The sequence below is a fragment of the Exophiala xenobiotica genome (genome assembly GCF_000835505.1).
Source record: "Exophiala xenobiotica strain CBS 118157 unplaced genomic scaffold supercont1.4, whole genome shotgun sequence".
Classification (NCBI taxonomy): Eukaryota; Fungi; Ascomycota; class Eurotiomycetes; order Chaetothyriales; family Herpotrichiellaceae; genus Exophiala; species Exophiala xenobiotica.
The window spans coordinates 3221566-3246778 of record NW_013562491.1 but is presented as its reverse complement, the minus strand read 5'-3'; the positions used below and the strand labels follow the sequence as shown (position 1 = coordinate 3246778).

The following is a 25213-nucleotide window of genomic DNA, read 5'->3' as shown; positions in this document are numbered from 1 at the left end:
GAGGAAAAGTAACATCTCAAGGTCTGCAATGCTTTTGCCCTTCACACCGCAGAGAAAGTCTCCTTTGCCGTTGAATTCGATGTTCACTTACCCCTGATGTCCTCGTAGCACTCTCTCTGCGCGGTAAAGACACCCGCAATGACATCGACCTTCGCCACACAGTTGCGCAGCATCGCCGCAAATGCCAACAACGAGTTAGATCTCCGCGCCCGTCGAGATGCTCATGCCGAATCTCTCATATTCGATCGACCGGTGGCTGCGAAGCAAGATTGGGATACAATTTACCAAATATGCGTCGATGGCTTTCAAGAGTTGTGCCTGTTAGACTCGAGACTGCGGGAATTCGAGCAGAACCTTTACAGCCCCCAGGCCAAGGATCAAGACAGAGAACAATTAAGCAAAACACAGAACGAAGCTCTCGGAGTCGTGGTAGAGCGATGTTTGGCCCTACTTGGGTCCAAAGTCGTCCTCCGCCCGGGTGTAAGAGCGGTCGAGTGGCTCATCAGAAGATTTCGGGTCCACGTCTACAACACCAGTGCCCTTCTTGCAACTTTCCTACCTTACCACGAGACCCTCGTCTTCCGAAGCGTTCTGAGCATCATACCTGCAAATAAAATTGTCAACGAGTGGAAATTCCTAGGACCTTACCACAAAATCGCAGCCAATGTACCCCGCCACGCTTTGGTCTACAGCGCCATTAATAACAACGCATTCTTCTCATACTTCAACAATTACACGTTGCGGGCCTGCCAGGAGGGCGCTGGTCATCCACATCTGGTCCGGTTCTGGGGAAGCCTGGTGATTGAGGCGGTAACAGGACGCCTCAATCAAGTCAGAAGTGGGAGGAAAGAGGTGGAGAAACAACGACTAGAAGACGCTCTGCTGAAAATATTTCCATTCCTAGTTGAGGGCTTCGAGATCAGGGATTGCCCAGAAGTCTCTGTGACATGCTTCACGACAGCCCTTCTTCTGGCAAGCAATTCAAGTCTTGAAGATAGCACGATCGATTCTTTGATGAGAGCAGTCGCACCACACATCGCCGACACCGGTTCCGACCCGAAGTCAGCATTGGCGTGTGTGACCATCCTTGCTGCCAGGAAAACTGAAATCAAGGTACCAAAGGTCGTCCTTGACACTTTTATCAAAATGAGTGACCTGAAAGAAAGACTGCTCGAGCTCAAAAGCCAAGTGCCTGTCGATACGTTAGTCGAAAGTCTGATCACCTCGTCGCTCGCAGGTTTGAAAAGGTCGAACTTGGAAGCTCGGGTTACCTTCATTGAGAGGCTGTTTGACATGAGCCCCGAGGTGGTAGATGCAACGATTACTAGCAGTCTCATTGCAATCCTGCTGCGCAAGTTGAAAGCTACGACTGACGATACTACTCGAGGACAGCTTATCCCTCTGCTGCAGAAGCTAAATGATAATGTTGCCTTCTCCCCTGCGTTTTCGCAGGCTGTGCAGCTGGCGGGCCAGTCCTTTACCGAAGTTGAGGCGGCTATTGAAGGCACCATTGAGACGACGACCGGCCTTGGTTTGATTGAATCTGACCGGATGGAGCTCGACGGGCCAAGAACAGAAGTCTTTCCTGAATCTGAGAAGCTCGATTCCATGTTGGCTAGTCTTCCCTCAAAATCCGTCGACTTGTCATTCTTGACGGCCAGACCCTCTGCTTTATTTGAGCAACTTTCCCAGGCTTTCGCGCTCTCCCGTAGCAGTGATGAGGCTATCGCCCGGTTTCAGACTTTGTCGCTATGGGGCGATCCTCAGGAACAGCCTTCGGATTTGCAAACGAGCTTTTTGTTGCGGGTTGCCTGCAGCGCTGTTCCAGCCTCGCACCAAGCCACGGCGCTTCAAATTCTCTCCGGAGGTTTCGAGAAGCGGTCCCAACAGCCGTCACAATTGTTACTTCCTTATCTAACGGCTCTGCTGGCTGATCCAGCTCAGGCTGTGAGACGAGCAACCGTTGCCTGTGTACTGGCTTTGCGGAAACGCTTTTCGGAGCTTTCAAAAGAAGATGCCGGTGCGTCGAAGGGGACAGATGTTTATGATGGCCTGACCATGACGAACATCAAGTTACTGCCACCGAGCCAGACGGTCAAGCTCCTCGATCAGGTTTATCTCCCGACTCTGGAAGAATGTGTCCTTGATGCTTCGCACATACGCGCGGCACTAGAGATTGCTTTCGATAGTCCTTCTCGGTCTTCTTCCACGGGCGTTAAAGCCGCCAAAGTCGAGCTGAAGAAGTCTTTGAAACACGATTTATTCGAACTACTGACAGACTGCGCAGTAGGTAGTCCCCTATTGAAAGTCAGACTTCGCATTATCGAGCTACTCGTTGGTGTCCAAAAAGTGGGCAGCACAAGCACGAGCAAGGCTTTGGCGCCTGTGATCAAGCACTGGGCATCGCTGAACGAAGATGAGGCTCAGGGGCTGGCCACATTGAACGGACTGTCACTTTCTCACGTTGACGCTGTAATGGTTCAAGTTATCAATGGTCAAAGCAAAGACGCAGTTGAACAAGTTCTTGGGATGCTGAATGAGGCAAGATCTCATATGAGGTCGGACTTGGTGGGAGCCTTTTTCGAACGACTTCTCGTCATCTGGAAAGACCTCCGGCACGAATCGCAATTTATATCTGGAGCTGCATTGTTCCAGATGGCATTCTCCGACTTCAGCAGCATCGCAAGCGGGAGCCGTAACGTACTACAGTCCGTTACACTTTCGACAGATTTACTTTCTTCCTTCCTCGAATTATCATACGCAAGTGTTGCTGAGCTGCAGATTGATGCACCACCTAAAAAGAAGCGGAGAACCAGCCATGGTCGTGACAGTCTCCCTCGGGAATTGCTCGTGGCGATGAATGACATGGAATCGCGGCTAACGTTTGCCTTAGAGCTTCTCGAAAACTCCGGACCCGAAAATCATTCTCGATTGATGGGAGATTTATTTGAAGTCCTGGTCACACTGAGACGCACTGCAAGCAGCGGCGTTCCAGAGTCTCCTTACTTGATCACTTTGTGCCTGAGCAGTATATTGGCCATCGTTGCCAAAGCACGAGAAGCGCGAAAACCCGACATTGATGTATCAAAGATTCGCGCCGACTTGGTCATCGACTGTGCTCGGTCTTCGGAGAACCCTCAGGTTCAAAGCACGGCCTTGTTACTCGCGGCGTCTTTGGCATCTTTGGTGCCTGACAGGATATTGCATACTATCATGCCGATATTTACTTTCATGGGCCACAACCTATTCGCGAAAGAAGATGAAAGGTCAATCTACGTCACAAACCAAGCAATCGACCAAATAATTCCTCCTTTGGTTGCAACTTTGAAGAAACAGGATGCCAATAACCTGGTCCATTCGACATCTAGCCTGCTTTCGAGCTTTGTCACGGCATTCGACCATATTCCGCCACATCGGCGAGTTGCATTCTACCAGAGATTGCTGAACAGACTCGGTACTGAAGACTTTGCCTTTGCAATCATCGCCATGCTTGCCTCGAGGAGACGGCAGCAGGATACGTCAGCTTTCTTCTCGAATTTGATGGATGCATTGCCGGCTGCGACACAAATATCAACGCAGAGAGAGATACTCGGGTTGGTGAATGATGTCTTCTCCACAAATCCTCATAATGCAGAGCCCTTGCTTGACATCACAAAGACCAGCAAGAAAGAACAACGAGAGCAAGAAGCCGAGGTCCTGCTCCAAACTTCTGCAAAACTGCTTGCATCGAAAGGCTTCAAAGCGCAAGTCAAGCGCATAGGCAGATTGGGTGAGTCCGTTACCGATGCATTCTGGACCCAGTACAGAAATTGCCTCACCCAGCTGCTGTCCATGCTCAAGGATCAAAAAGTGCATCACCCAGCTTTGACATCGTCCACACGGAAATGTCTGAGCGCACTGTTGGAGTTGCCCTCACTAGCAGAGCTGCTGCATGTTATGCCTAATCTCCTACAGGAGATGGAACAAGTGGATGACAAGGAGCTGCAACCTCTAGCCTTGCGTGTATTGGCTACACAACTTCGACATAACGCACCGAAAGATAGCAAGACTCAGTCTGAGGCGATGGCTCTCCTGCCTACTATCGAGACTGTGATTGACTCTACCAAGGATGAAGCACTCAGACACGCAGCTATCGCGTGCTTGGATCGCATTATCGAGGTTTACGGCCGCAAGAGTCCCGAAGCGATCATGGCCGTTTCAAATGTTTTGATCGATTCCGACTATGGTCTCAACTCCCAAGACTCCAGGACGCAGGTCATGTCTCTTCTCTGCTTGGCTTCTGCAATGGAGGTCTTAAGAGAGGCAGCTGTCCCAATTGTGCCACAGTCAATGTCAAAGGTGCTGAGTTTGTTGGATTCGAGCATCGCAGACAATGTCCGGAATGCCGAGTTGCACAATGCGGCTTTCACACTTCTGTCATCGTTCTTGTCTCACGTGTCGTTCATGGTGTCTGACGAGAATGTGTCTGAGATTCTGAAGGTGTGCCGCAAATCATGCTTCGCCAATTTGGGAGCATATTGCAAAGAATCCCGGGTTGAAACATTGAGCTTGGTGGCCAACAGGATCGATCTGAGTACGGTAATGGCCAGTCTGAACCAGGTGTGGAAGGATACCTCACCAGAGCTCGAACTCGAAACGGTGACAGAATATCTCGATCTTCTCTCTCAAGCTATCAAACGTTGTACAAAGTCCACAGTCGTCCGCAACGCAGAGTCAATATCCACGTTCATGCTGCAAGTGTTGGACCTCCGACGTCAGGCAGTCTCCGACAATGGTCAAAACAGCTTGTCACCAGAGGATATCACCGCAATCGAATCGCAACTTCAATTACTAGCTATTCCATTCATCTACAAACTCAACGACACGACCTTCCGGCCGCTGTTTGAGACCTGGATCGAGTGGGCAGTCAAACCCACTGATCTGTCTGAAGCCGAGTTCACCAACGCCGCAAAGACTGCACGAACATCGAGTCTCTTTGGGTTTGTCAACCACTTCTTTGCCACACTGAAGAGTATTGCGACGAGCTTTGCAGGGTATGTCCTTGGACCGGCGAACGATATCCTTCGTTCTACAATCTCATCCTCTAATGCTGCTCTCTCGGATCATGATGTTGCGCTGTACAAGTCGACCCTTAGATTGCTGCGGACAGTCATGGAACATGATGCAGATGGCTTCTTCGCGTCGCCCAGCCACTTCTCTCCGCTGTCGGAGCTGCTGGTATCACAACTCACTCTCTCTTCCATCAAATCCAAAGCCCTTCGTGCCGTCATTCCGGAACTGGTCATCCCTGCCATCGTGGCCCTGGCAACGAGTACGATGGACACGCCCTCGCACCACCATGCGATAAATCACAATTTGTGCCAATTGCGGCACGATGAAAGTGCTGGCGTGAGGTTGAGCGGGATAAGAACTCACCTCGCGCTCACGCAGGATGAGAATGTGGGCGAGGAATGGGTCAATAACGTCGTTGTTGGCGCAAGTACTGAAGGTGTGGGTGGAAGTGGTGAGACTATGGTATATGTAAATGAGAGCCTCGAGGACGATGACGAGGAAGTTGAACAAGAAGTACGCCGGTGGGTGCAGGTTGTGAGGGAAATGGTTGGGGAGGATGTTTTCGAAGCCTAGTCAGTGACAACAAGATCGCGCATAGGCATGATGGGATGGATGATGCACGCAGAGTGTCATCGATTTACAGTGTGAGATTGCTATCTGACTAAATGCGGAAGATATTAGACAGCCATCACAGCCTTGCGAGAAGTTGACGGCCGAGTGTTGAACAGTGCAGCCTTGTCAAGAGGTGCTTTTCTCTGAAGCAATAAGAGTGTCAATCTCGTCAATCTCCTGATATTTTGAAACAATACATTGACAGTGTTATGAGAAACCGCTCCAGTCCTCAGGTAATCAGGAATACCATCAGACAACTCCTTCCTCTCTACCCTGAGATCAAATCCGGAGTCCAATTGCCGCCTTCACCTTGCTGACAGTGCTCGCCAGCTCCCAAAACCCCAAGGTCCACAGCCATCTTTTCCTCCAGCCTTCCTTTGATGGCAGCCGCTCTTCCTCAAAGAACGCTCGAGCATAATCACACGGGACGCTCTTGCCATTTCCGAACACGTCAAGAACAAGGGCGATCTCCGCGCACCCAATCTCGTGCTGCAAGTGTCCGTATTGTAACCCGGGATTGTCATCAAGTTGTCGTTGGATTCTGCGCTTTCTAAAAGTCGCCAGATCTTCCATGGTGAGGGTCTTGCCATTCTTTGAGCTTGCTAGGAGATCTGCCACTAGATCTTGTTGAAGGGTAATATTGCCTTGTTTTTGCAGGTGGTCGCGGCGCGTGAGAGAGACATCATGTTCGACCACTCCTGGCAAACCGAGCTGATCAAGGTCGAGGACTTTCTTGCCCTTCGAGTCGACTTGACCGCGTCTGCGCATGCCGAACACTGCCAGAACGATCCAAGGATTATGGATGAAGGCCCAAAGACGTGCTAAAAGCCCTGGTTGTTTCCGCAATTGTACCGTCTTTGGTTCCTGGTGCTCGTTGAAAATGGGTTGGGCGAAGACCGTTCCAAGAGCCGTGGAGAGGCCAACTTCATTCATTGCTGCATTGAGCTGACTAGCCTGGACATTGCGGCCGTCGCGGTTGATGTAGCCATGATTTGCGAGGCAATTGATTAGCGGACAAGGACTTCTTTTGTCGTTTGGCCCAGACGGGGCGTACGTCCCCTTCGACAGCATCGAAGAGAGGAGAGGCGTGCTCTCAGTTGAATTGGCGGCGTCCCCCATTCTCTACAGTGAAGCTGTAAGACCAAAAGGAGTCTTAAGAGGATACTACAAAACACCTGGCGCAAGACTATATACTGGCCATGGGGTTGCTATCACAGAAAACGCAAACACCCTGAGGTTGGGAGTCGTCGTTCGCCCTCGGACGTCTCTGGCCATAGGGAGAAAGGATTGCTAATATTTGTGAGACACCTGATTCGCAATCTCAGCATCACGTACAGGAAAGACACGTCTAGATCGGTCGAACCGACACTTTCCCAGCCCGCAGCTGCTGAACAGAGACCCTCGACCAGTTGTATTCGGTACACTTGACCTGATTCGGATCTACCCTGCAGGAGCTGAAATGCGGAGAGGCTTCAGGCTGCATTCCTCAGCCCGCCACTCATCGCTGTTTTATGTCACTCTGGTCGAGTTTACAACACCACATATGCACATTTGAGAGCTCGTGCCAGTCATGTGCTCGAGCTTTGCAGTGCATATGGTAGAAGCGAGACTTTGAGAATGCTAACTTCCCGTCCTGGGGATGCAATTTGGAAGCCCCTCGAAGTGATCGAAACCTGTGACACGTCGACATAACTGCTGGCCGTTTGAGCTGATCTCGTATCAAGCCACCGTCTCGCAAAGAGATTGGTCACCCTGCTGTTTCTTTGGAGGAGGCCCTCCAGGACTAAGATGACGATGCCTTGCGGCTTGGACGAATTGGCCCGCTGGAAGCGGAACATGCTCAGTGACATGGATCTCCCACAGCATATTTCTAGAAGGCATCCCCCAGCTGGTCCAGACAGTCTTCCAATTCCATTCTGAAGCTACCACTCCACCATTCACTGCGAACATGTCAGTCCAGTCTTCCTTGGACATGTCGACCGCCACAGGGATGAATGGCTCATACAGCCAAAACATCAATGGTCAGGCTGTGTCGACTGGGAAAATGCAGGATGACTTGCTTCAACTCAACCTTGAAATGAAGAATCTGAAATATGGCAATGAGTATGCTGGCTTCCACGGTGACAAACTCATCGGCGTAAGTTGAAAATGACCACTGCTTGCCCTTTCGAGTCCATGTCGAGCTTGGCTGACGAGGCTGCAGGACAAGGTTACTCCGAAAGGATTCATTGCGGGCTGGGAGAACTCTGCAGACGATTTCCGCCGCATCCTCAGCTTCAAAAATCTACCGGCAATTGGAAAGGTTGCAAGCAAACTTCTTGGTGGACTTGGTGTTGATGTAAGTCTAGTGCACGCCAGCCTTGAAGAAGCATTCTGTCGTACTGACGACCGTCATTTCAGATGAAAGCCGGCGCCGGGCTAGTTGCTGCGCTCTCAAATGATAGCAACAGAAGACAACAATTGATTGAGAGCCAAGTCAAAACTAAATACGACAAAATGCTCCACCCTCCACTCACCTACCTTGGGGATGCGTTCCAGTATCGCCAAGCAGATGGCAAGTTCAACAATGTTTTGAATCCGCATCTCGGTCAAGCCGGTGCCCCATACGCTAAGACGGTGCCTTCAAAGACTCATCCACTTGGAGCACTTCCGGATCCGGGTGATCTGTTCGATCGCTTGATGGCAAGACAGGAAGGTGGTCGGGACAGCCAGTCGGGACTGTCTGCCATGTTGGTCTACCACGCAACTCTTATCATACATGACATATTTCGCACCAACGACAAGGACAAGAACATCTCAGACAGTTCATCATATCTCGACCTCTCTCCGCTTTATGGATACACGATGGAAATGCAGCGAAAGGTCCGAGATGATAAGTACAAACTTGGCCTGTTGAAGCCCGACACATTTGCTGAAGACCGACTCTTGCGACAGCCGCCTGGTGTTTGTATCATGCTCGTCATGTACAACCGTTACCACAACTACGCTGCAACTCAGCTTCGACGCATAAATGAAAATGGCAGATTCAGTGTGCCCGGCAAATATCAAGGTACGCAGCTTGAAGCAGTGGCAAGACAGTTCGGCAAGGACACCACAGGCGCGGGTTTCGTTGATGCTTGCAAGAGATACAACGACGCTTGGAAAGAGTATCATGCTAAGCAGCCTCCTCTTGACGCTGACAAGATCCAATTAGCCAAGGCATTGCGCCAGATTGACCTAGATGTGCACCTCGACTTTAAGGCAAAGGAGGAGAAGCGCGAAGCTGCACGTATAGAGGCCGACAAGAGAGCTAAGGCGACCGCTGAGAGCTTTAAGAACTCTGCGGAGAGCCATCGCTTACAAGAATGCCAACGAGTCCTCGAAGACTACATTGCTCAGGGCAAACGCCACACTAACGCAGAACGCAAAGCGTTTGAAGCAGGGTACGACGCAGCCTGGGACAAGCTCGACGACGATCTATTCAACACTGCTCGTCTCATAACATGCGGTTTGTACGTTCAAGTCTCCGTCCATGACTATCTGAGAGCTTTGATGGGGTTCCATCAGTACGACACCAACTTCACACTGGATCCCCGAATGGATATCGACCACAGAAGCGTCTCTCGAGGCATTGGTAATCAAGTGACTGTCGAGTTTAATTTGCTCTATCGCTTCCATTGCGCCATCTCTCAAAAGGACGAAAAATACACGGAAGAGTTCATGAGAGAAAAGATGGGCTTCGAAAATCCAAAGGACATACCTCTAGAGAGATTCATCAACACAATGAAGATTGTCGGCCAGCTTCAGGCAACTCACACAGTCGAGCCTTGGGAGATCACATTCGGCCTTGAGCACGATGAGAAACTCAACTTTCAGCGGAATCCGATTACTGGACTTTTCGACGACCAACAAATGATGGATGCACTCACGGCCGCTATGGACGACCCCATTTCCAACTTTGGGCCTCGAAATATCCCAAAGTGCTTGAAACCTGTGGAAATCCTGGGTATCATGCAGGCTCGCAAATGGGAAGTGGGCACCCTTAATGATTTCCGAGAGTTCTTCGGCATGTCCAGACACGAAACATTCGAGAGTGTCACGGGCAACCTCGAGATTCAGAATGCGCTGCGGGACTTGTACGAACATCCAGACAAGATTGAACTATACCCCGGAGTGTTTTGTGAGTCAGACAAGAACATGGGATTGGATCCGGGACCCAGCGATGTCGATGCAGCTCTCTGGGCCGCGATTTTCTCTGACGCCATCACTCTCGTGCGCTCAGATCGCTTCTACACTGTGGACTGGAACACCAACTCTTTGACATCTTGGGGCATGAAGGAGGTCACCGAGGACAACGACGTCTGCAAGAGCTCTGTCTTCCATCGCCTCCTGCAACGCGCATTCCCCGGATGGTTCCCCTACAACTCGGTTCGGTTCTTCCATCCATTCTACACCTCACAGCAGAACGCCAGATTCGCGAAAGAACAGGGATATGCGCATGACTTCAAGATGTCGATGGACCCTGTGGGCATCGACGTAGAAACACAGAACCCCATCTTCGATGTGGCTGCCTCCGCGCCTGCGAGACCCTGGAAGCCGGTATATTTGACACAAGCTGATAGGATCTCTGCCATCTTAAACGATGAGACTGCGGACTTCTTGCATCCTGCGCTGAAGGAGCTGGCAAATTTCCCAGACCAGATGCAAGAAATCTTCGAACAAGGAGTCAGAACGAAGAAACCAAAAGCAGCCAACCCAGCAAATCGGGTCCGTGAAGACACAGAAGCAATGATTGACTACTTTACAGACATCATGCGTTACATCATCAAGCGGGAGTCCATCACCATGAATAATACAACGTATCAGCTCGATGCCACAAGAGAGTAAGTTGTGCTCGAGGAGGACGCCTGTCGCAGGCTCGACCCAGTGCTGACCTTGAACAGTTTCGCGATCCCTGTCACTACCCGATATGTTGCTGATTTCCTGGGTTTCGGTCACCTCATTCGCAGCGAAAAGAATTCTAAAGCGCCACATTCGGAGAACGAGATCTATCAACACATCACGAACTGTCAAGTCTTTTTGTCGTACAACGCCGACGAAACGAAGCTGCTGAAGAGGCGCAAAGCATTCAAATCATCCATGGAGTTTCTTTACAATCTGACATTGAATGGCAACATCTACGAAGCAAGCAGATCGATGATCTCCCAGCAGCTTTTCGGACGGAAAAGAGATAATTCCATGACCGAGCTTGGATTCCAGGTTGCTCAGCATGTGCTCAAATATGAGCAAAGCACCAGCAAGGGTGCAGCAATCCTTGTGTTCGTAGGACTCCATGCTGCATACAATTCCGTGCTGGCTGTAAGTACTCCAAAAATAGTCCAAAGCGGACACTACTGTCATGCACTGACACTTGAGGCCAGTTTACGTCTGTTCTCAACCATTTCCTGAAAGAGATGTATGAGCAGGCCAACTTACAGACGGCGTCTTCTGCCCGGCCAGCATGGCTGCAAATTCAAGATCTCGCATTTAGTGAAGACAAGGATAGCTTTGAAGTGCTCACGAAGCTCGTCTCAGACGCAGAGAGGACCAGCATTCGGCTGCCAGTGATCCGGACAGCACTTGAGGATCGCGAGTTCCGGGACAAGGAAGGGAAGGTCTGGACAGTGAAGAAAGGGGACACGATCATCCTGGACCTTGTAAGTCCGCACGGTCTTCGTTCAACTACGTGCAAGGCTAACAGCATGTCATCAGTATCGGGCAAATGTCGAGGCAATAAAATCTGCCAAAGCAGCAGGCAACCCACCACGCGATGCAGACTTCTTGAACCACACATCGAGTGTCACAGACCAATTCGCAGACTACGACGCGAAGCACCTGGCCGCGATGAGTGTCACAAGTATGATCAAGACTATTGCTCAGATGAAGAATCCGCGCCGCGCCCACGACGCGCAAGGCCGTCTCAAGGAAGTCAACATCGACGCGTCGGCTGAAGGCTACTCGAACTTCATGGCGCCCATGCGCATGACAAGAATCTCGCGGCAAGTTGACATGATCAAGGAGAACACCGATGACATCTACACCGATAAGATCCTGCGACCCGCCACAGACACATTTCTCACTGCAGAGTGGGATGAAATGGTTCCGTTTCCCAATAGTAAGCTCTCCTTCTCCTTCTTCCCGATCCGGAGTAACTACCTTCTGCTTATCACGTATAAACTAACTGCTCTGTTTAGCCTGGAAAATCCGCTTCGACGGCTTCGGCAAGTCAGATTACAGTCGAGATGGAAAACCTTTCGGCGCCCTTCACCAACCTCAGATCGATCCCGACGCTCTTGCAGCTCCGCCGTTCTATCAACCACAAGGTGCAAGCCACGTCGGAGGCTCGTTCGCAGACCTCGCGTGTATTTGCAATACGCCTGGCATGCCGTGTCATTGTAAAGAGCCTGTTGCTGCCGCCACCGCTGCTGCTCCTGCCCAAGGCCGCCCGAAGGATGTCAATGGCGATGTCGAAGGCGATGGTAATGACGATGTCTATGGAGCGGGAACCAGAGCTGCAGGGACGAGTGCAGTCACAAGCTCGATTAAGTCCAAGATGCCGGCCGATCTTGAACCGTCCATTTCGACGGGATGTGGGATTGGGAAGTGAGGTGGCGTTACAGATGCCAGGACTGTCAGCGGGTGAATATGCCATATGCCATGGTGTTTGATTGAGCAATTACGTGGGTACCTTAGTTTGGCTTCGACTTGAATTTGGCTTCGGTTTTGCGTGGGACATAAGGAGAGACTGTTTATTTTGTCAGGTTGCATTTGACCATTCCGAGCCGATGAAATTGGATTACCTGTGTATTTACCTGGTTGTACGTGCATAGGAGTAGTACTTGCTGGATCCATCCTTGGATATGTCAATGATGCAAAATCAAAATCAAATCGAATTACCACCTAGATCTTTCTGTTTCTGCTGATCCATGGTCAATTACATACTTAGAAGACGTTGCCAACGATCCACCACTGGAGTGTGCCTTCTCCACCGAAAACCAGTGCCGTCCAAACCCAACACTAAACGCAAGACAACAGCCAACCCTTCTTTTTCTTCCTGTGTCAACGAACGAGATGTCCAATGATCATTTTCTATTCTTTCCTCCACCCGTTTCAACTCCAAGACAAGATATGAGAGTTACAAAGACCAAAGAGCCTTTTTTTTTCGGTGAGCCTATGGAGCAATGTCCAAAGGCTCTTTTTCGGTTCTGACCTGCTTCCACCGCACCGCCACGCCACGCCCAAAAAAATTTGAAAGAAATATCCTCCAGAGCATGAACACCACTGGTATTGAGAAACTGACTGACATGAAGAAACTCCGAGATCCCTAAAATGGCGAAGAAAGAGAAGAACTGGTTAGTGTGGTTGCCAACCTGTTGGCAAAAGGCCAAGGCCGATATTGCTTGACGCTCAGATGTAGAACATTGTCTCCTGCAAGTCTGCCGCAATGTCGAGATTGAGCCGATCCGATCCTCGATCGAATTGTCTCTTCTCCGCTGGGTTGTAGATATGCCTGGCGTAGCATCGCGCGCGGTCGGCAGCAAGATCGGCATAGTATGCTGCCGGACAAACACCAACCGAGCGAGTTGCACGACCGAAGAGAAAGCACAGATTGTGAGTCTATCAGGCCCGAGGCCGTTAGTCAATACTAATCACACTGGAGTGTCTCACTTACCATCTGCGCAATATCTTGCAAGTGATGATTGCTCTCATTGGACAGAACCACATAATGTGTCGGTCTTGCCGTACCTTTGATGGCATTCTGGCTGATGAGGAAGAAGTCTTGACCTCTCCCATAAGTAATACCACTTGTGACAAGAGTTCCTGGCAGAGGATTCTGGTTGTTATTTTTTCCATTGATCAAGAGGTTTGAGTGGGTATGTTGGTGTCGATACAGTCGGGTATGATGTCTCTTCACGGCGCAAATGAGAAGGATGGGCGGGTTCACAGCACCTGAAACCCCATACTGCTGTACTATCTGACTCAAAGCCGCCTGGATCTTGGGCAGCTCTTGGGTGCGGCACATTTCGAATTGACTTTCTGAAAGACCGTCCCGATACACAATGAGCTTGTCAGGTATCTGACGACGTCCCTTGTAGTCGTAGTAAGCCTTCAGTCGCTGGTAGACCAATTCCTTCAGATCAAGCACTTGTTCATTTGCCTGTTTTCTCTTGCCATCTTTTCGGTCCTCGTCCTTTGGGAGAGGGTAATTGACATTGAAACTCACTGGCCACTGCGCAAATTCATCGTCCACGCTGCCAACCACAGCTGCAATGCTGGGCGAATCGGTCAGAGCGCTGCTGCCTGGATGAGTGACATCAATTCCAATGATCATTGTCCGATTCGTCAGGATCTTCCCCTTGCTGTACAATCTCTGGTTCACAGAGGTTCTACTCAACTTCAAGTTGGCTTTCATGGTCAGATTTGAATGCAATTGTGGTGAAGTTTTGGGGATACCCCGACCCTTCACATGGCAGATTGTGGCAATCCCAACCTCTTGGTCTGCAGCTTTTTTGATGGCGCTGTACAATTCAATGTTCTTGGACGGCAGAAGTACCAGCACCAGATTCGAACCAGCGGCCTTCTCTTTGGCTAGTCTCTTGTGAATTGTGTCGTATTGGTGACCTAGCTTTGCCGCATCGAATATTCCTGGCAGGGGATTGTGTGGCAGTCTCAAATGGCTCTCACCGAGCTCGTCACCACGATGCCAATAATTCGTCAGGCCATGGTTTACGAGTGCACTCGCAAAAGCGTCTTTGAAACTTGCCAATGCCTGCACTGGGGATCTTTCGCTATCTGCCGCATACAGATCAAGACATGTCCAAGTACGCTCTTGGCGGATTGCGGGTCGAAAGTATTTAGTCTCCATGAGATCCCAAGAACCCTGTCTGCACTTAAACGGCTTGACACGGCTGTTTCCATATTCGATTCCGGGTATATCAAGGCCGGTGACCGCCACTTTCAACATTTCGTACTCGAGCTGGAGACCAAACTCCAGTGCTCCTCCTTCGCGTCTGTCTGCGCCCAGAAACACTGAGCGACCATACTCCTCGATGAGGTTTCTGTTTTCCCATGGTTCTCTGATTGCGCCACTGGGCAATTCGATTGTATTTTTGTTGATTTGTCCCGGTATGACATACAATCCCTCAGCAGGCACCGTTATGGCGTGCTCTCCATCGCCAAGCACAACCACAAAGCTATTCTGGTTGAGGTTCCAGTTGTACACTCTTCGAAAGTGCTGGCTCACGCTCTCAGTCGTCTGCGAGCCTGATGTGACCATTGTGCAACTGGTTGCGGTTGGGGTTCTCCAAGCAGGAGGATCGGGCCTCGCCAATTTGGTGATTCTTCCATAATGGTCTGCCCGCTCTCCCTTGAAGTTTGTCCAGACACGGAGGCCTTGCAGGAATCGACTGAGCTCTCTCGAGCGGCCTTCATTCCATTGACCGTGACGGGCATGCTTCCATATCCAGGCTGATATCAGGCTTTGGACGTTCTCAGGGTTGCCACGCTCGTAAAAGATTGCTGATGATGTATTGATGTTCAAATTGAGCCGTCCTAGTGGGCAGCTGATTGCACGGACACTCCTGGCAAAGCCAACCATGCTGTCCAGACCACCGAGCTGTGGGGGTTCTTGAGGCGGTCCTGTGTCCGAGGTGACCACCTGGCTTTTTGGCATATATCTTGTAACTCCGTAAAACGTGGTTCCTGTTTGAGTTGTGAGAGTCGGTTCAGAATTCAATCCCGGAAAGCATCTCTGATATGGCCGATAGCTGAAAACAAGGTTCAACGCAGCGACAGTGTCTTCTTCGTCGAAGTAGTTGTTCCGATTGACAGAGGCATTTCCCTGGTCGAGGTACTGCATCAAGCGTGTAATGGAGAGAACCTTGGGACCGGTAATGACAACCTCAAACGTTTCTGGGTCCGGACCTGGCTCTTCCAGATACTCGTCGAAGTATATGATTGGGATCGTCCATGGTATGCCATCTGGTTTTGGGAACGTCCCTGCTGCTATGATCTGGGTGCTGTAATTTGTTGCCAACGGGATCTTGGGGTTCGCATTCTTCAATTGCCTCATGAGAAGCCAGACAATTCTTTTCTTCTTTGGTCGGCCGATGCCGTCACCAGCCTTGTTCTTCTTAGCTTTCTTTGAATCCTGCATTTCGGGGTCATTCTGCTTCGGGATCCTCTTGAATTCCAGATCATATCTGTACAGATCTCTGTATCCACCAATGATGATCCCATAATGATTTGCTAACAAGGTCTGTGAGGGTTTCACAGCAGGTTGTTGCATTTGTGGAAGCGCATCCGACATGCTCCGCATGTTGAGGCTCGACTGCTGTTGTGATGCTGCCATAGCACTACCAATCGGGGGTTCCCTGTGGTTGAGAACACGGCCCTGCCGGGGTGCCGTCAGGGGTTGAGTGCGGTTTTGTTGAGGTGTCGACGTGCTGCTGGTAGAGGCGGTCCCAGTCATTGCAGAAATAGGAGCGGATCCGGGCTGATACTCAGTCGCCCTAGGGTTGAGCGTACGCCCTGACCGAGAGTCTGCTGTGGTGGTGGGAGGACCAGTTGGAGGTATCATCTCGCCGGGCGGAGGAGGACCTTGCTGCGGTTGCGCATTTCTGGGTACAGAGCCCGCCTGCCGAGGTGGTGCGGAAGAAGAAGAGCCAGCTGCAACCTTCGCATAGGAAACAGGAGGCTTCGACATATTGACGGCGTCGCAGTGAAGATAGAGATTCAGGAGGGTTCAAAATGGGAGCAACATTCTGCTGAGAAACAACACGTATGATATACTGATCCATCCGTTGCGACTGGTGTTTGTGCATCACGCTCGTCACCGTTTGCCTGAACAAGGAGCAAAACACAAACCAATGAGTCCATTGCTGGCTGTTTGATTGCAATATTGTCAAACAAACACTCCCTAGAATCTTATGAAAGGCAGGCAGCAAGACAACAAAGAGGCCAGTCACCAACCGTTATTTGCCATCTAAATCGATAGGTATATCCTGGAAAGGAGGATTGTATCGTAGGCAAACATGCATGACCATATTGCTGGCGAGGAGGAGCAGTTCTAGTGTGTCAGTCAGCTTGCACGTCCACCATGAAGGAAGCCATACCTGCTTTGCCTTGTCAGGCAGCTGCTTCTTTGCCCCAACATGGAAGCCATCAAGTGAGCATTCCAGAGCCCACGCACCTGCTCAGTCTCAGTCTCACCCTCGTCGTGCCTCCCTCAGGCACTCTTTCCGCCCTCGACTCTCTTCTTCAACTCCTTATTGAACTTCTCAGCCTGTCCCTTCAAGCCATCCATAATCCCCTTCGTCACCAGAATGTTCAAGATACCCTCTATCTGTTCTCCGTGCTCGAACATCGTCTTCTTCCATCCATCCTGCGGCACGAGTCTGAACCAGTGATATCCCTGCATCACCCAACCCAGACTCGCAGGCATTGGTCCTCCCTTCCAAGAAATCTCCCTCTCTGGCTCCCATGTGAAGATCCGCACAGTGTAGGTCCCCGGCTTCGCGGTCTCGGACGGTGCGCTCGTGAATGTGACTGGTGTGCCGACGTTCACGTCTGGGTCATGTGCATGAATCTCAGTAAACCAGGTGTTCCAATCTTTCCAGTGGTCGAAGTCTGCCAGGATGTCCCAAATCTGAGCGGGCGGAGCGTCGATGATGACCGATGTATCTGTCCGGGGTGCCATGATTGGCCTTCACTCTCTTGAGAAGTCTCAAGTCTGGAATATTGACGGCCGAAAATGTGGTTGAACGGATGAAATAACCAGGGCCGTTGAACGCGTAGAAATGAAATCAAACGGGCAAGTCGATAGGCATCACAAGACAGATTCACTCACTGCAATACGCGCCTTATAAGTAGGAAAACAAGCAGGACAAAGAATCGACAAGATATACATCGGCGGTCAGCATATGAACCGCATAGGGCGCCTGAAATCGCCAACCATTGTTGAACGTGAGATGATGAAAGGACGAAAAGAAAGCGAGGAATATCAGGATCAGCAGCGTAAGCAACAGACCCCGACTTTTCCTCCGCCCGAAGCACATACAGTACATCCAACGCCACACTAGCCTATGGGAGCTTCAGCCTGAGTACACCAAGGCTCCAAGGAGCGCGAGGCCCACCAGTACTAATGTGATGTTACCTCGTGTATGTATCTGCAATCTCACGGAGAAGTGGCAGAAATAATATTGTACTTAGAAGAGCTGGAAGACTCAATCATTATGCATCAAGCTCAATCGTACTCAGGCATGGCACAACTCATGATCATACACAGCAATGTCTGCTGCGCGCTTGACCAAGTCCTGGACCAGCAGCTGCATCCTCGACTCACGTCTTCGAACTGCGAGTCCGTCTCGTCGACTGCGCGGGCTGCTCAGTCTTCTTCGCCTTCGCTGCTGCAGGCGATGAGGGAGGTCCCTTTTTTCCACGCTCGCCACGGTTCCGCCCCTTGCCCTTCATCGGTGAACCAGAGTTGTCCTTTTCTTTCGGAGGTGGCGGAGACTCTTCTGCTTCGGGATCCACCATTTCCGTATCCCCTTCATCGACATCCGCATCGTCGTCTTCGTGGACGTGGGCATCCGTGTCCTCCGTCTTCTCTTGCTCAGGCTCCGCTGTCTCGTTCTCTTCGTCTTCTTCAGGCAATTCCTCATCATGTTCATGTTCGTCCTCATCCTCATCCTCATGAGGCTGAGGCTGAGCCTTCTTCCGACGACTAGACATGGGACTGCTCGCAAGTCTCTCCACCTCCTCCATCTCAGCGTCGTCGTCATCGCTATCTGCTTCGACATAAGACTTCGTAGTCGACACGCGCGTACTCTTTCGCGATGGCATTTCAGGGCTCACTGTCTCACTGCTCTTCCGTTGCGGCTTTGGTGTCTTTCGGAGGGCCAACGTCGTCCTCTTAGGCTTCTTAACCACTTTCTTCTCCTCTCCGCCATCATCTTCACCATCCAAGCCCACAGTATGGCTCTTGCGCTTCTTGTTGCCAGCCAGAGCCTTTCTGCCTTCCTTGCCGGCATTCTTCAAGGATTTGGCGTACGTTCGCACCAACTTTTCAAGTCCACTGGCCACATCTTCAGGCAGATAGTTCTTCTCAGCAATCTCCTGTGCTGCCTCATGACTCGGTAGTGCCCTGAAAAGAGATCGAGGCAGTGTGACATTGCCAGGCCACGTCTGGAGGAGATTCACGCCCTTTGCGTGTGCCGGCATGAGGTCCGCATAGTTTCGGATCACAGCTTGAGAAAGATCGGAAAGCACATAGAGTCGCTCGGATGCCTCGGCCGTGCCTGTTATGCCGTCCTGGGCTCCTTTCACTCGTTGTGCAATGTGGAAGATCAATGACAAATTGTCCTCGGTCGCAACTGTGCAAAGATAGAAGATTATGTACTTGGAAAAGTCCAATAAATCCCGACTGAAGTCATCACTTTCCTCAGTTGGATAATCAGGGTGATGTGCCAGCAAGCTGAGCAAGCGAGCAAATATCGACTCCATGACATTTTGAGGCGCCTTTTTTTCACTAGAATTTTTGAGTTGCTGATTCGAGAAGTATTGAACTCGTGCTTTCATCCAGATCATCGCTGAGTTGCGAAGCTCGACGTCCGGCTCGAAAGCGAGAAGGAACATGGCAGTGAACCATCTATGCGCAAGACGGTTCTGTCCAAGGTACTTTTTGAGGTAGCTGACAAACCCAACGCGCACCGGGTTGGGGGGATTGATCATGGTCATCAGGATAGTAATGAACATAGCCGGCTTGATAAAATCCTCACACTTTCGCTGATGGCTGCAGAGTTTCAGAATAAAGTGGGTCGCGGTGAGCCGCAAACAGTTCTTTTGCGCAGGAGGTGTATCGCGGGTCGGTGTTATTTCACCCTCGTTTTTGATCAAGGACGTGAGCATGTTGAAGACCTCTCTTGCAGCTTCGTCGAACTCATTAGTTTTTTCATCGTGGGAGCGACATTGATTGACAAGGATCTTCAATGCCAGACTTTTAGCTTGGCTTTCCTCGTCAGGCGAGTCCATCCAGGCGTTTGGATCCTCCTCCGAGCTGGGAGAACGATTGGTCCGCAGAATATCTTTGACAGCGAGCTGCTGGATAGCATCGCTCTCCTCACTAGCTGCAGCCGGTGCCAGAAGACAAATTTGTGAAATAGTTGCCAGTTTAGATAGGAAATGGGGAGAGTCAGGCTTGCAATCCTTGAGAGTCTTTGACAGAAGGTCCTTCGCATACATTTCCTTCTTTTCAGCCACCATCAATATAATCGACACCGCGTGCTTCGCGGCTCGCGGTGAATTGGAAAACAAAGCATAGTTCGTCAAAGCAGTCAAGAATTGGCGGTCTTTCGGAACGTCAGCTGGATATTTTCGAGCAAATACAGCACAGGCTTTGAGCGTGTCCGCAGCACCCATTTCTTCGGGTTTCGTGGAGGAAGGTGCATTCTCTTCGAGCTCCTTGCAGAGTGCTTGGATGTGAAACTTGAGGACCTCCGGATGCCGTGCTGAGATCTCTTTCAGGATTTCATGAGCCACTTCCCCGAGACCACCCTCGTCTGTTCTCGATATCTGCATGATAGTCGGTACATGGCTACGGTTGTAAGTGATCAACGCGCAGCGGTACAGAATGGGTTGGATCGTGTCGATCAACGATTGAGCATTAGCCGGTCCTTCGCGAATCCGCTTTATAAGCTCCTTGATGGCTTTGGTCACTGTGCGGTAATCGTTCTCGGCACCAATGGCAAACCGGATCAACTGATAGGCACGGCGATCATGTTGCTTCGCAAACTTCCACAAGCCTGCGGAGACAACGCCAGGATCTGGGAATGACTTGGATATTACCTCGATATACTTACCGAGGCGCTCCTTGATCTGGGCTTCAGATCCGTCGTCTTCAACGACACCACCATTATAGTCCTCACATGATTGTACGAAAATAGTCATTCCTTTGCTTAGCTGGACTTGGCGGTTCTGGAGGTTGAAGAAGACTGCACGAGATTTTGCCTCCAGGGTTTGAACCAGTGTCAAAATGCGACGCGCTCTGACAGCATCAGGGTCAGTATGAGGAGGTTCTTGGGAGCTTCCCTCCTTCAGACTGGTGCGGTGTTTCTGGCTGTCGGCTTTTTGACCTTTGATCGGTGGAAACGATAACGGCAAAAGGCCTGCATAGAGAGCTCTGTCGATAACAGCATGGACGTGTGGGTCGTTGGTATAAAAGGCTCGCAGCAAACGGTTTGCGATATCACCAACCGCTTCTCTGACGAAGGGCACACCTTGTTCAATGTCTCTCGAGGCCGTTCCCCATATTCGCGCGAGAAGTTCAATTGCCTCTTCCCTGACATTATGCTTTCGGTCCGTCACTCGTTCTGCAAGTGTGGTAAAGACAGTGCCTGGTTTTGCGAGACCACCATCAGCACCTAATGTGTTGATGAGGGTGTGATAGGGAAAATTATTGATCGCCCGTATCGCAGCCAAACGGACGTGTTCTTCTTGGTCATGGAGTGTTTGAGCAAAAGCCCACAACAATGACTGCAGCTCCTCATCATTCAAACCAATGCCACCAGCTGAGGTCATAAAAATCCTTGCAGCTGCGGTAGCCCATGCCTCACGAACCTTGGGTGACCTGTCTATGCGGCGTCCATAGAAGGCCTGGTATGCAGATGCATGCACTGTCGCGAATGGTTTTGGAGATGCCGGTGTCAGAACCGGGTTGATGGTTTGTGGAGCTGGTGGCGTCTGTTCAATCGACGGTAGAGGGTACGCCGCCGGATCAAGAGGTGCAGAAGGAGCCAGACCAGCGATGCCTATACCAGACGTGATGTCTCCGACGGTTTCTGTGGCGAATTGGCGAAGAGCGGCGGAATCGGCATTGAACTCGGCTTCGATTTGAGGAATGACGTTCAAGAGGACATCAGGGCAAGCCCGCCACAGCTCTCTTAACAGACGATGAGCTTTCCGCAAATCTGCCAGGCCCTCATGCTCATCGTCGGAATCGTCGACCTCCGACATCCGCCTCACCTTCGACTTGGAGAAGCCATTCGTCATTGTAGCAGCTGAAGCGTCGACAATGACTGTGCCGAAGTATTGTGTGATTTGGGCAGTCATTTTCTCGGGGCAGCTAGTGCATAGCGATTTGGCCATGTTGTAAGCCGGAGGATAGTCCTTGAGTATCAAAGTGGCCTGCTTCGTATCCTGCGCGCCTTTCTTCTTGCCCTTGGGGCCAGCATCCTGAACATCTCCCGCGTCAACGCGGAGGAACTGGGAGATTATAACATCTGTAACTTCCTGCGGTAGAGTAACTTCGTCGACAACTGCTACCAGGAGATTCTTCAAGTGGTATTCCACGCTCTTGGATACTTCCACAACCGAGGTACTCTTCCCAGAGCCAGACACAACATCGAACGCGACCGTAAAAAGAGAGATAATCAGGTTATCGTGATTCGGAATGTCCGTGACCAGCAGGATGCTCTGCGACTCGGACAGAGAACTCAAAACGTAGACGTGCTGCGCATTATACGCATTCGTTGGATCGGCAAGAGCAGGCAGGATAGAATTGATCACGACTGTGAAGATGTCCTGGCATAGCGTCAGTCATTCTCCATCATAGTGTCCGACTTGACGGATGCTTACTTTGAGTTGGCCTTCAATGAAGGGAGCATCAGGGGCGCAAATTTTCAGGACGTCCACAATACACGAAACTGTCCATGCTCTTACGCCCTTGTCTTTGTGTCCTAGGAGATTTGCATTGGCAAGATCATGTGCCAGGGTGGTGAAGGCGCGTGAGTCGACCTGATCAAGATCATAGTTGCGCAATGCTGAAGCGAGCTTTTGTAGCCGTGCCAGAAGATCTGCGACTGGTATCGGTTTGCCCGCGCGCCATGTCAGAGTATCGCCGAACTGCAGGCCAGGGATTTCATAGCGAGTTTCCTTCTGCGCCGAATCCGCAGCAGCGGTATTTCGGAGCCGTGTGGGCATTTCTGGGGCTGGGGTCACGGACGCGGATTCATCTTCGAGGCGGGCAATTCAAGCTGAGAATACAGGGCGGGTAATCTGGTTGTGAAATGAATAACGCTCTCCGTAATCTTGCGCAGGAAACTAATCAGCAGCTGGTGATGCGCTGCAAGAAAGTAACAGTCGACGGGGAACTTGAGGTCAGTGTCAAGAGAATTTTGGTGGGGGGAGAGTTAACGCGTTTGGAACGCGTCGCAATTTTGAAGACTACAAGTTTACTGCGACAGTAAGCTCGGTCTCCGGACTCGAGTGGTCACTGCTGACGGCATACATCTGCACAACTCGGCGAAGAGGACTGTAAAGCCAACTCGATCGAGTCCTGTGCAGAGCCATCATGATATTTGCTGCGACCATAGCCAGTGCCAACCCACTCGCTAACACGTATGATCTGCATGCTGACACTGCTCCTTCATCTCGAGTCATGAAGTCTGAATCAATAGTCCCTGAAAGTGTACAACCAGATCGTTCTTCTCGCCATGCGGTGCAGGTTTTGCAGCGAAAGGACCTATCCAGCATTCAGTGGTCTTCTCCAGATCCCCCCACCAGGTCACTTCACGCAAAGGATATCTCTGCCCATCTCCCAAGAGCCAGACCCATAGGCTACCATCGCTGGCGTTTTCCATCTCAATGGTGGCACCGTCTGTTGACTCAGACAGAAGGGGTCTTAGACTCCAATCAGACCATCTGTCTTTGGCAACCACGCTGACGTTGGGACTCCCATTGACAAATTCAATCCCTGCCTTTACCCAGCGCGTACTGTCGCTCGATCTGATGACAAGACAGAGGCCGCCTTGATCATACAGGTCCTTCCAACTCGCTCTGACCGTCACCTTGGCTGATTTAAAGGCATCCTTGGTTATGCTTCTGTATATGATGGGGGCATTCTTGGAATGAGTCCAAGGAGGTTTGTCCCAGAGGTCTGTTCCAGGTGGACAGGTGATGTCAAAGGCGCCACTCAGGTCGGGAATGGCGTGCTTCAAATGTATCTCGCGGTATTCCGATGCCATTATCAAACGGTTCGCGATCAATGTGTTGATCGTACACGACTTGGATTGGAGCTTTCGTTTGCACTTGCTTGTGGTCTGGGTTTGACAATTTATGAGCCCAACCCGTGGATATTCTCGACCTTTTATCTCTTAAACAACAGTGTATATGGTCTTGGTTCGCTTTCCTTCTCGGGCCTCATACCTGCGGTAAGTCTCGAAGAGGCAGTCTTGCCGCGGTCCGGCGTTGAATGGGTGCGGTGTACCCCAATGCCTGCGGTCACGCTCTGAGGCGATCGCACGTCCACTTGATCGAGCTTTGAAGTCTAGCGAAAGATTTCCTTTATTAGTAGGTGGGAAGGAGGTAGACTCAGCTTCCGTATCATTCGTCAATGCCACCCATAATGAGTGGCACGGAGTGGACACATGAGAACTAAATGTCACTTGTCCCCATATGCGAGGCGTCGTCATCCCGATCCAAGTCAACGCTCAACGAGGGGCAAAAAGCGTCACAAGACGGAGTGATAGACAGACAGTGACACCCCAAAGGTGGATGGTAGGTGGATGGTGGTGGGAAAGAAGCAAACAATCTCCAACTGGGGCGCCCCCGTCACCTGGGCTCGAGCTGGGCATGCAAGCTTTTGCATTAAAAGCTTGCGGGCACCTAGGGGGCGGGCTCATGTACATACTCCATCGCAGCCGGAGGAAAGCCAAAGTTACTCACTGATGTTGCTTTGGGCAGCAACTTCACATGGAGTTCAAGGCGCAGATAACTCAGCTTTGCTGAACAGATCACATTAATATTGTTGACTGGGGTTTTGTTTGGCCTCTTAAAATATCCATCGGTATTATTCCCACTCCACTTCCCCTGTTTCGGCGACGGAGGCGAGCTGACGAGGGAGGCCCGAAGGGGCTTTGACTTTCGTAACACTCGTATCCCACGGCCAGAAGAGGCGTACTCTGGTAGGGCTAACTAACAGGGTTCAAAGGAGCCATCTCGCATGGCAAGCTTGCTTTAGGCTCTTTAACGATCCTCCTGGCGTTGTTGGAATGACTCAGAGCGCTCAATGTAACGTGGGGGTAAGCATGGTATTGTGTAAATCTGAGGGAGCGTCTGGCAGACAGATGTAGGCCTGCGCCAAGCTATCTAATAGGGAAGGTGCGGCGATGGCCCAACAATGGCCCCCCTCTCTCCCTGTTGATGCTCAATAGTCTCTAGCTGCTCACACCACAATTCTCGTACCATGAGGATTGTTGTAAAGACTGTAGGTCCATCATGTCGAGAGGCGTCAAAAATCCCTCGGTTCTGCGCAAAAGAACATCGGACACCCGTAAAGCCAGAAGCTTAGAAGAGCGTACTCTTTTCAACAGCACATACAATACCACCTTCTCGCACCATACCAAATCTCGTGCTTCTCAAAATAACCATCCTTTCTTAAACTCCTTTATGATCGAGGCTGGGTCTCGTTGCGTCTGTCCCGTTAGTCTCTCAATCTCTTAGTCATCACCCTACTTCTTCTGTGCCTTTATCGACG

At 50.9% G+C, this 25213-nt stretch overlaps 7 protein-coding genes across 7 annotated transcripts; 2 read left to right on the top strand and 5 right to left on the bottom strand.

Moving 5' to 3' along the window:
- The first annotated feature begins 28 nt into the window (after positions 1-28).
- PV05_07387 (uncharacterized protein) lies at positions 29-5833 on the top strand. Its single transcript, XM_013460205.1, has one exon. It carries the CDS (start codon positions 139-141, stop codon positions 5623-5625), a length of 5487 nt encoding a protein of 1828 aa, XP_013315659.1. The 5' UTR covers positions 29-138; the 3' UTR covers positions 5626-5833.
- On the bottom strand, positions 5730-6783 carry PV05_07386 (uncharacterized protein; the record flags this gene model as incomplete). Its single annotated transcript, XM_013460204.1, has 2 exons — positions 5730-5807; positions 5974-6783. 2 exons carry the CDS (start codon positions 6781-6783, stop codon positions 5730-5732), a joined length of 888 nt encoding a protein of 295 aa, XP_013315658.1.
- A 750-nt stretch (positions 6784-7533) lies between these two features.
- PV05_07385 (uncharacterized protein) lies at positions 7534-12469 on the top strand. Its single transcript, XM_013460203.1, has 7 exons — positions 7534-7801; positions 7868-8002; positions 8065-10526; positions 10587-11001; positions 11064-11339; positions 11395-11797; positions 11877-12469. Exons 1-7 carry the CDS (start codon positions 7613-7615, stop codon positions 12287-12289), a joined length of 4293 nt encoding a protein of 1430 aa, XP_013315657.1. The 5' UTR covers positions 7534-7612; the 3' UTR covers positions 12290-12469.
- A 620-nt stretch (positions 12470-13089) lies between these two features.
- On the bottom strand, positions 13090-16387 carry PV05_07384 (uncharacterized protein; the record flags this gene model as incomplete). Its single annotated transcript, XM_013460202.1, has 2 exons — positions 13090-13299; positions 13355-16387. 2 exons carry the CDS (start codon positions 16385-16387, stop codon positions 13090-13092), a joined length of 3243 nt encoding a protein of 1080 aa, XP_013315656.1.
- Positions 16388-16909: 522 nt separating this feature from the next.
- Positions 16910-17380, bottom strand: PV05_07383 (uncharacterized protein; the record flags this gene model as incomplete). Its single annotated transcript, XM_013460201.1, has 1 exon — positions 16910-17380. One exon carries the CDS (start codon positions 17378-17380, stop codon positions 16910-16912), a length of 471 nt encoding a protein of 156 aa, XP_013315655.1.
- Positions 17381-18021: 641 nt separating this feature from the next.
- Positions 18022-22659, bottom strand: PV05_07382 (uncharacterized protein; the record flags this gene model as incomplete). Its single annotated transcript, XM_013460200.1, has 2 exons — positions 18022-22260; positions 22315-22659. The coding sequence occupies 2 exons, from the start codon at positions 22657-22659 to the stop codon at positions 18022-18024; spliced, it is 4584 nt and encodes a 1527-aa protein (XP_013315654.1).
- A 226-nt stretch (positions 22660-22885) lies between these two features.
- On the bottom strand, positions 22886-24128 carry PV05_07381 (uncharacterized protein). The gene has a single exon (XM_013460199.1). It carries the CDS (start codon positions 23700-23702, stop codon positions 23115-23117), a length of 588 nt encoding a protein of 195 aa, XP_013315653.1. The 5' UTR covers positions 23703-24128; the 3' UTR covers positions 22886-23114.
- Between the last annotated feature and the right edge of the window lie 1085 nt (positions 24129-25213).

Excerpts from the sequence above, each read along its gene's own strand:
- PV05_07381 (XM_013460199.1), bottom strand. The coding sequence starts at position 23,702 with ATGGCATCGGAATACCGCGAGATACATTTGAAGCACGCCATTCCCGAC.
- PV05_07385 (XM_013460203.1), top strand. The coding sequence starts at position 7,613 with ATGTCAGTCCAGTCTTCCTTGGACATGTCGACCGCCACAGGGATGAAT. Across the intron at positions 7,802-7,867 it reads ACGGTGACAAACTCATCGGC|GACAAGGTTACTCCGAAAGG; the intron begins GTAAGTTGAAAA and ends ACGAGGCTGCAG. Across the intron at positions 11,340-11,394 it reads ACACGATCATCCTGGACCTT|TATCGGGCAAATGTCGAGGC; the intron begins GTAAGTCCGCAC and ends GCATGTCATCAG.
- PV05_07387 (XM_013460205.1), top strand. The coding sequence starts at position 139 with ATGACATCGACCTTCGCCACACAGTTGCGCAGCATCGCCGCAAATGCC.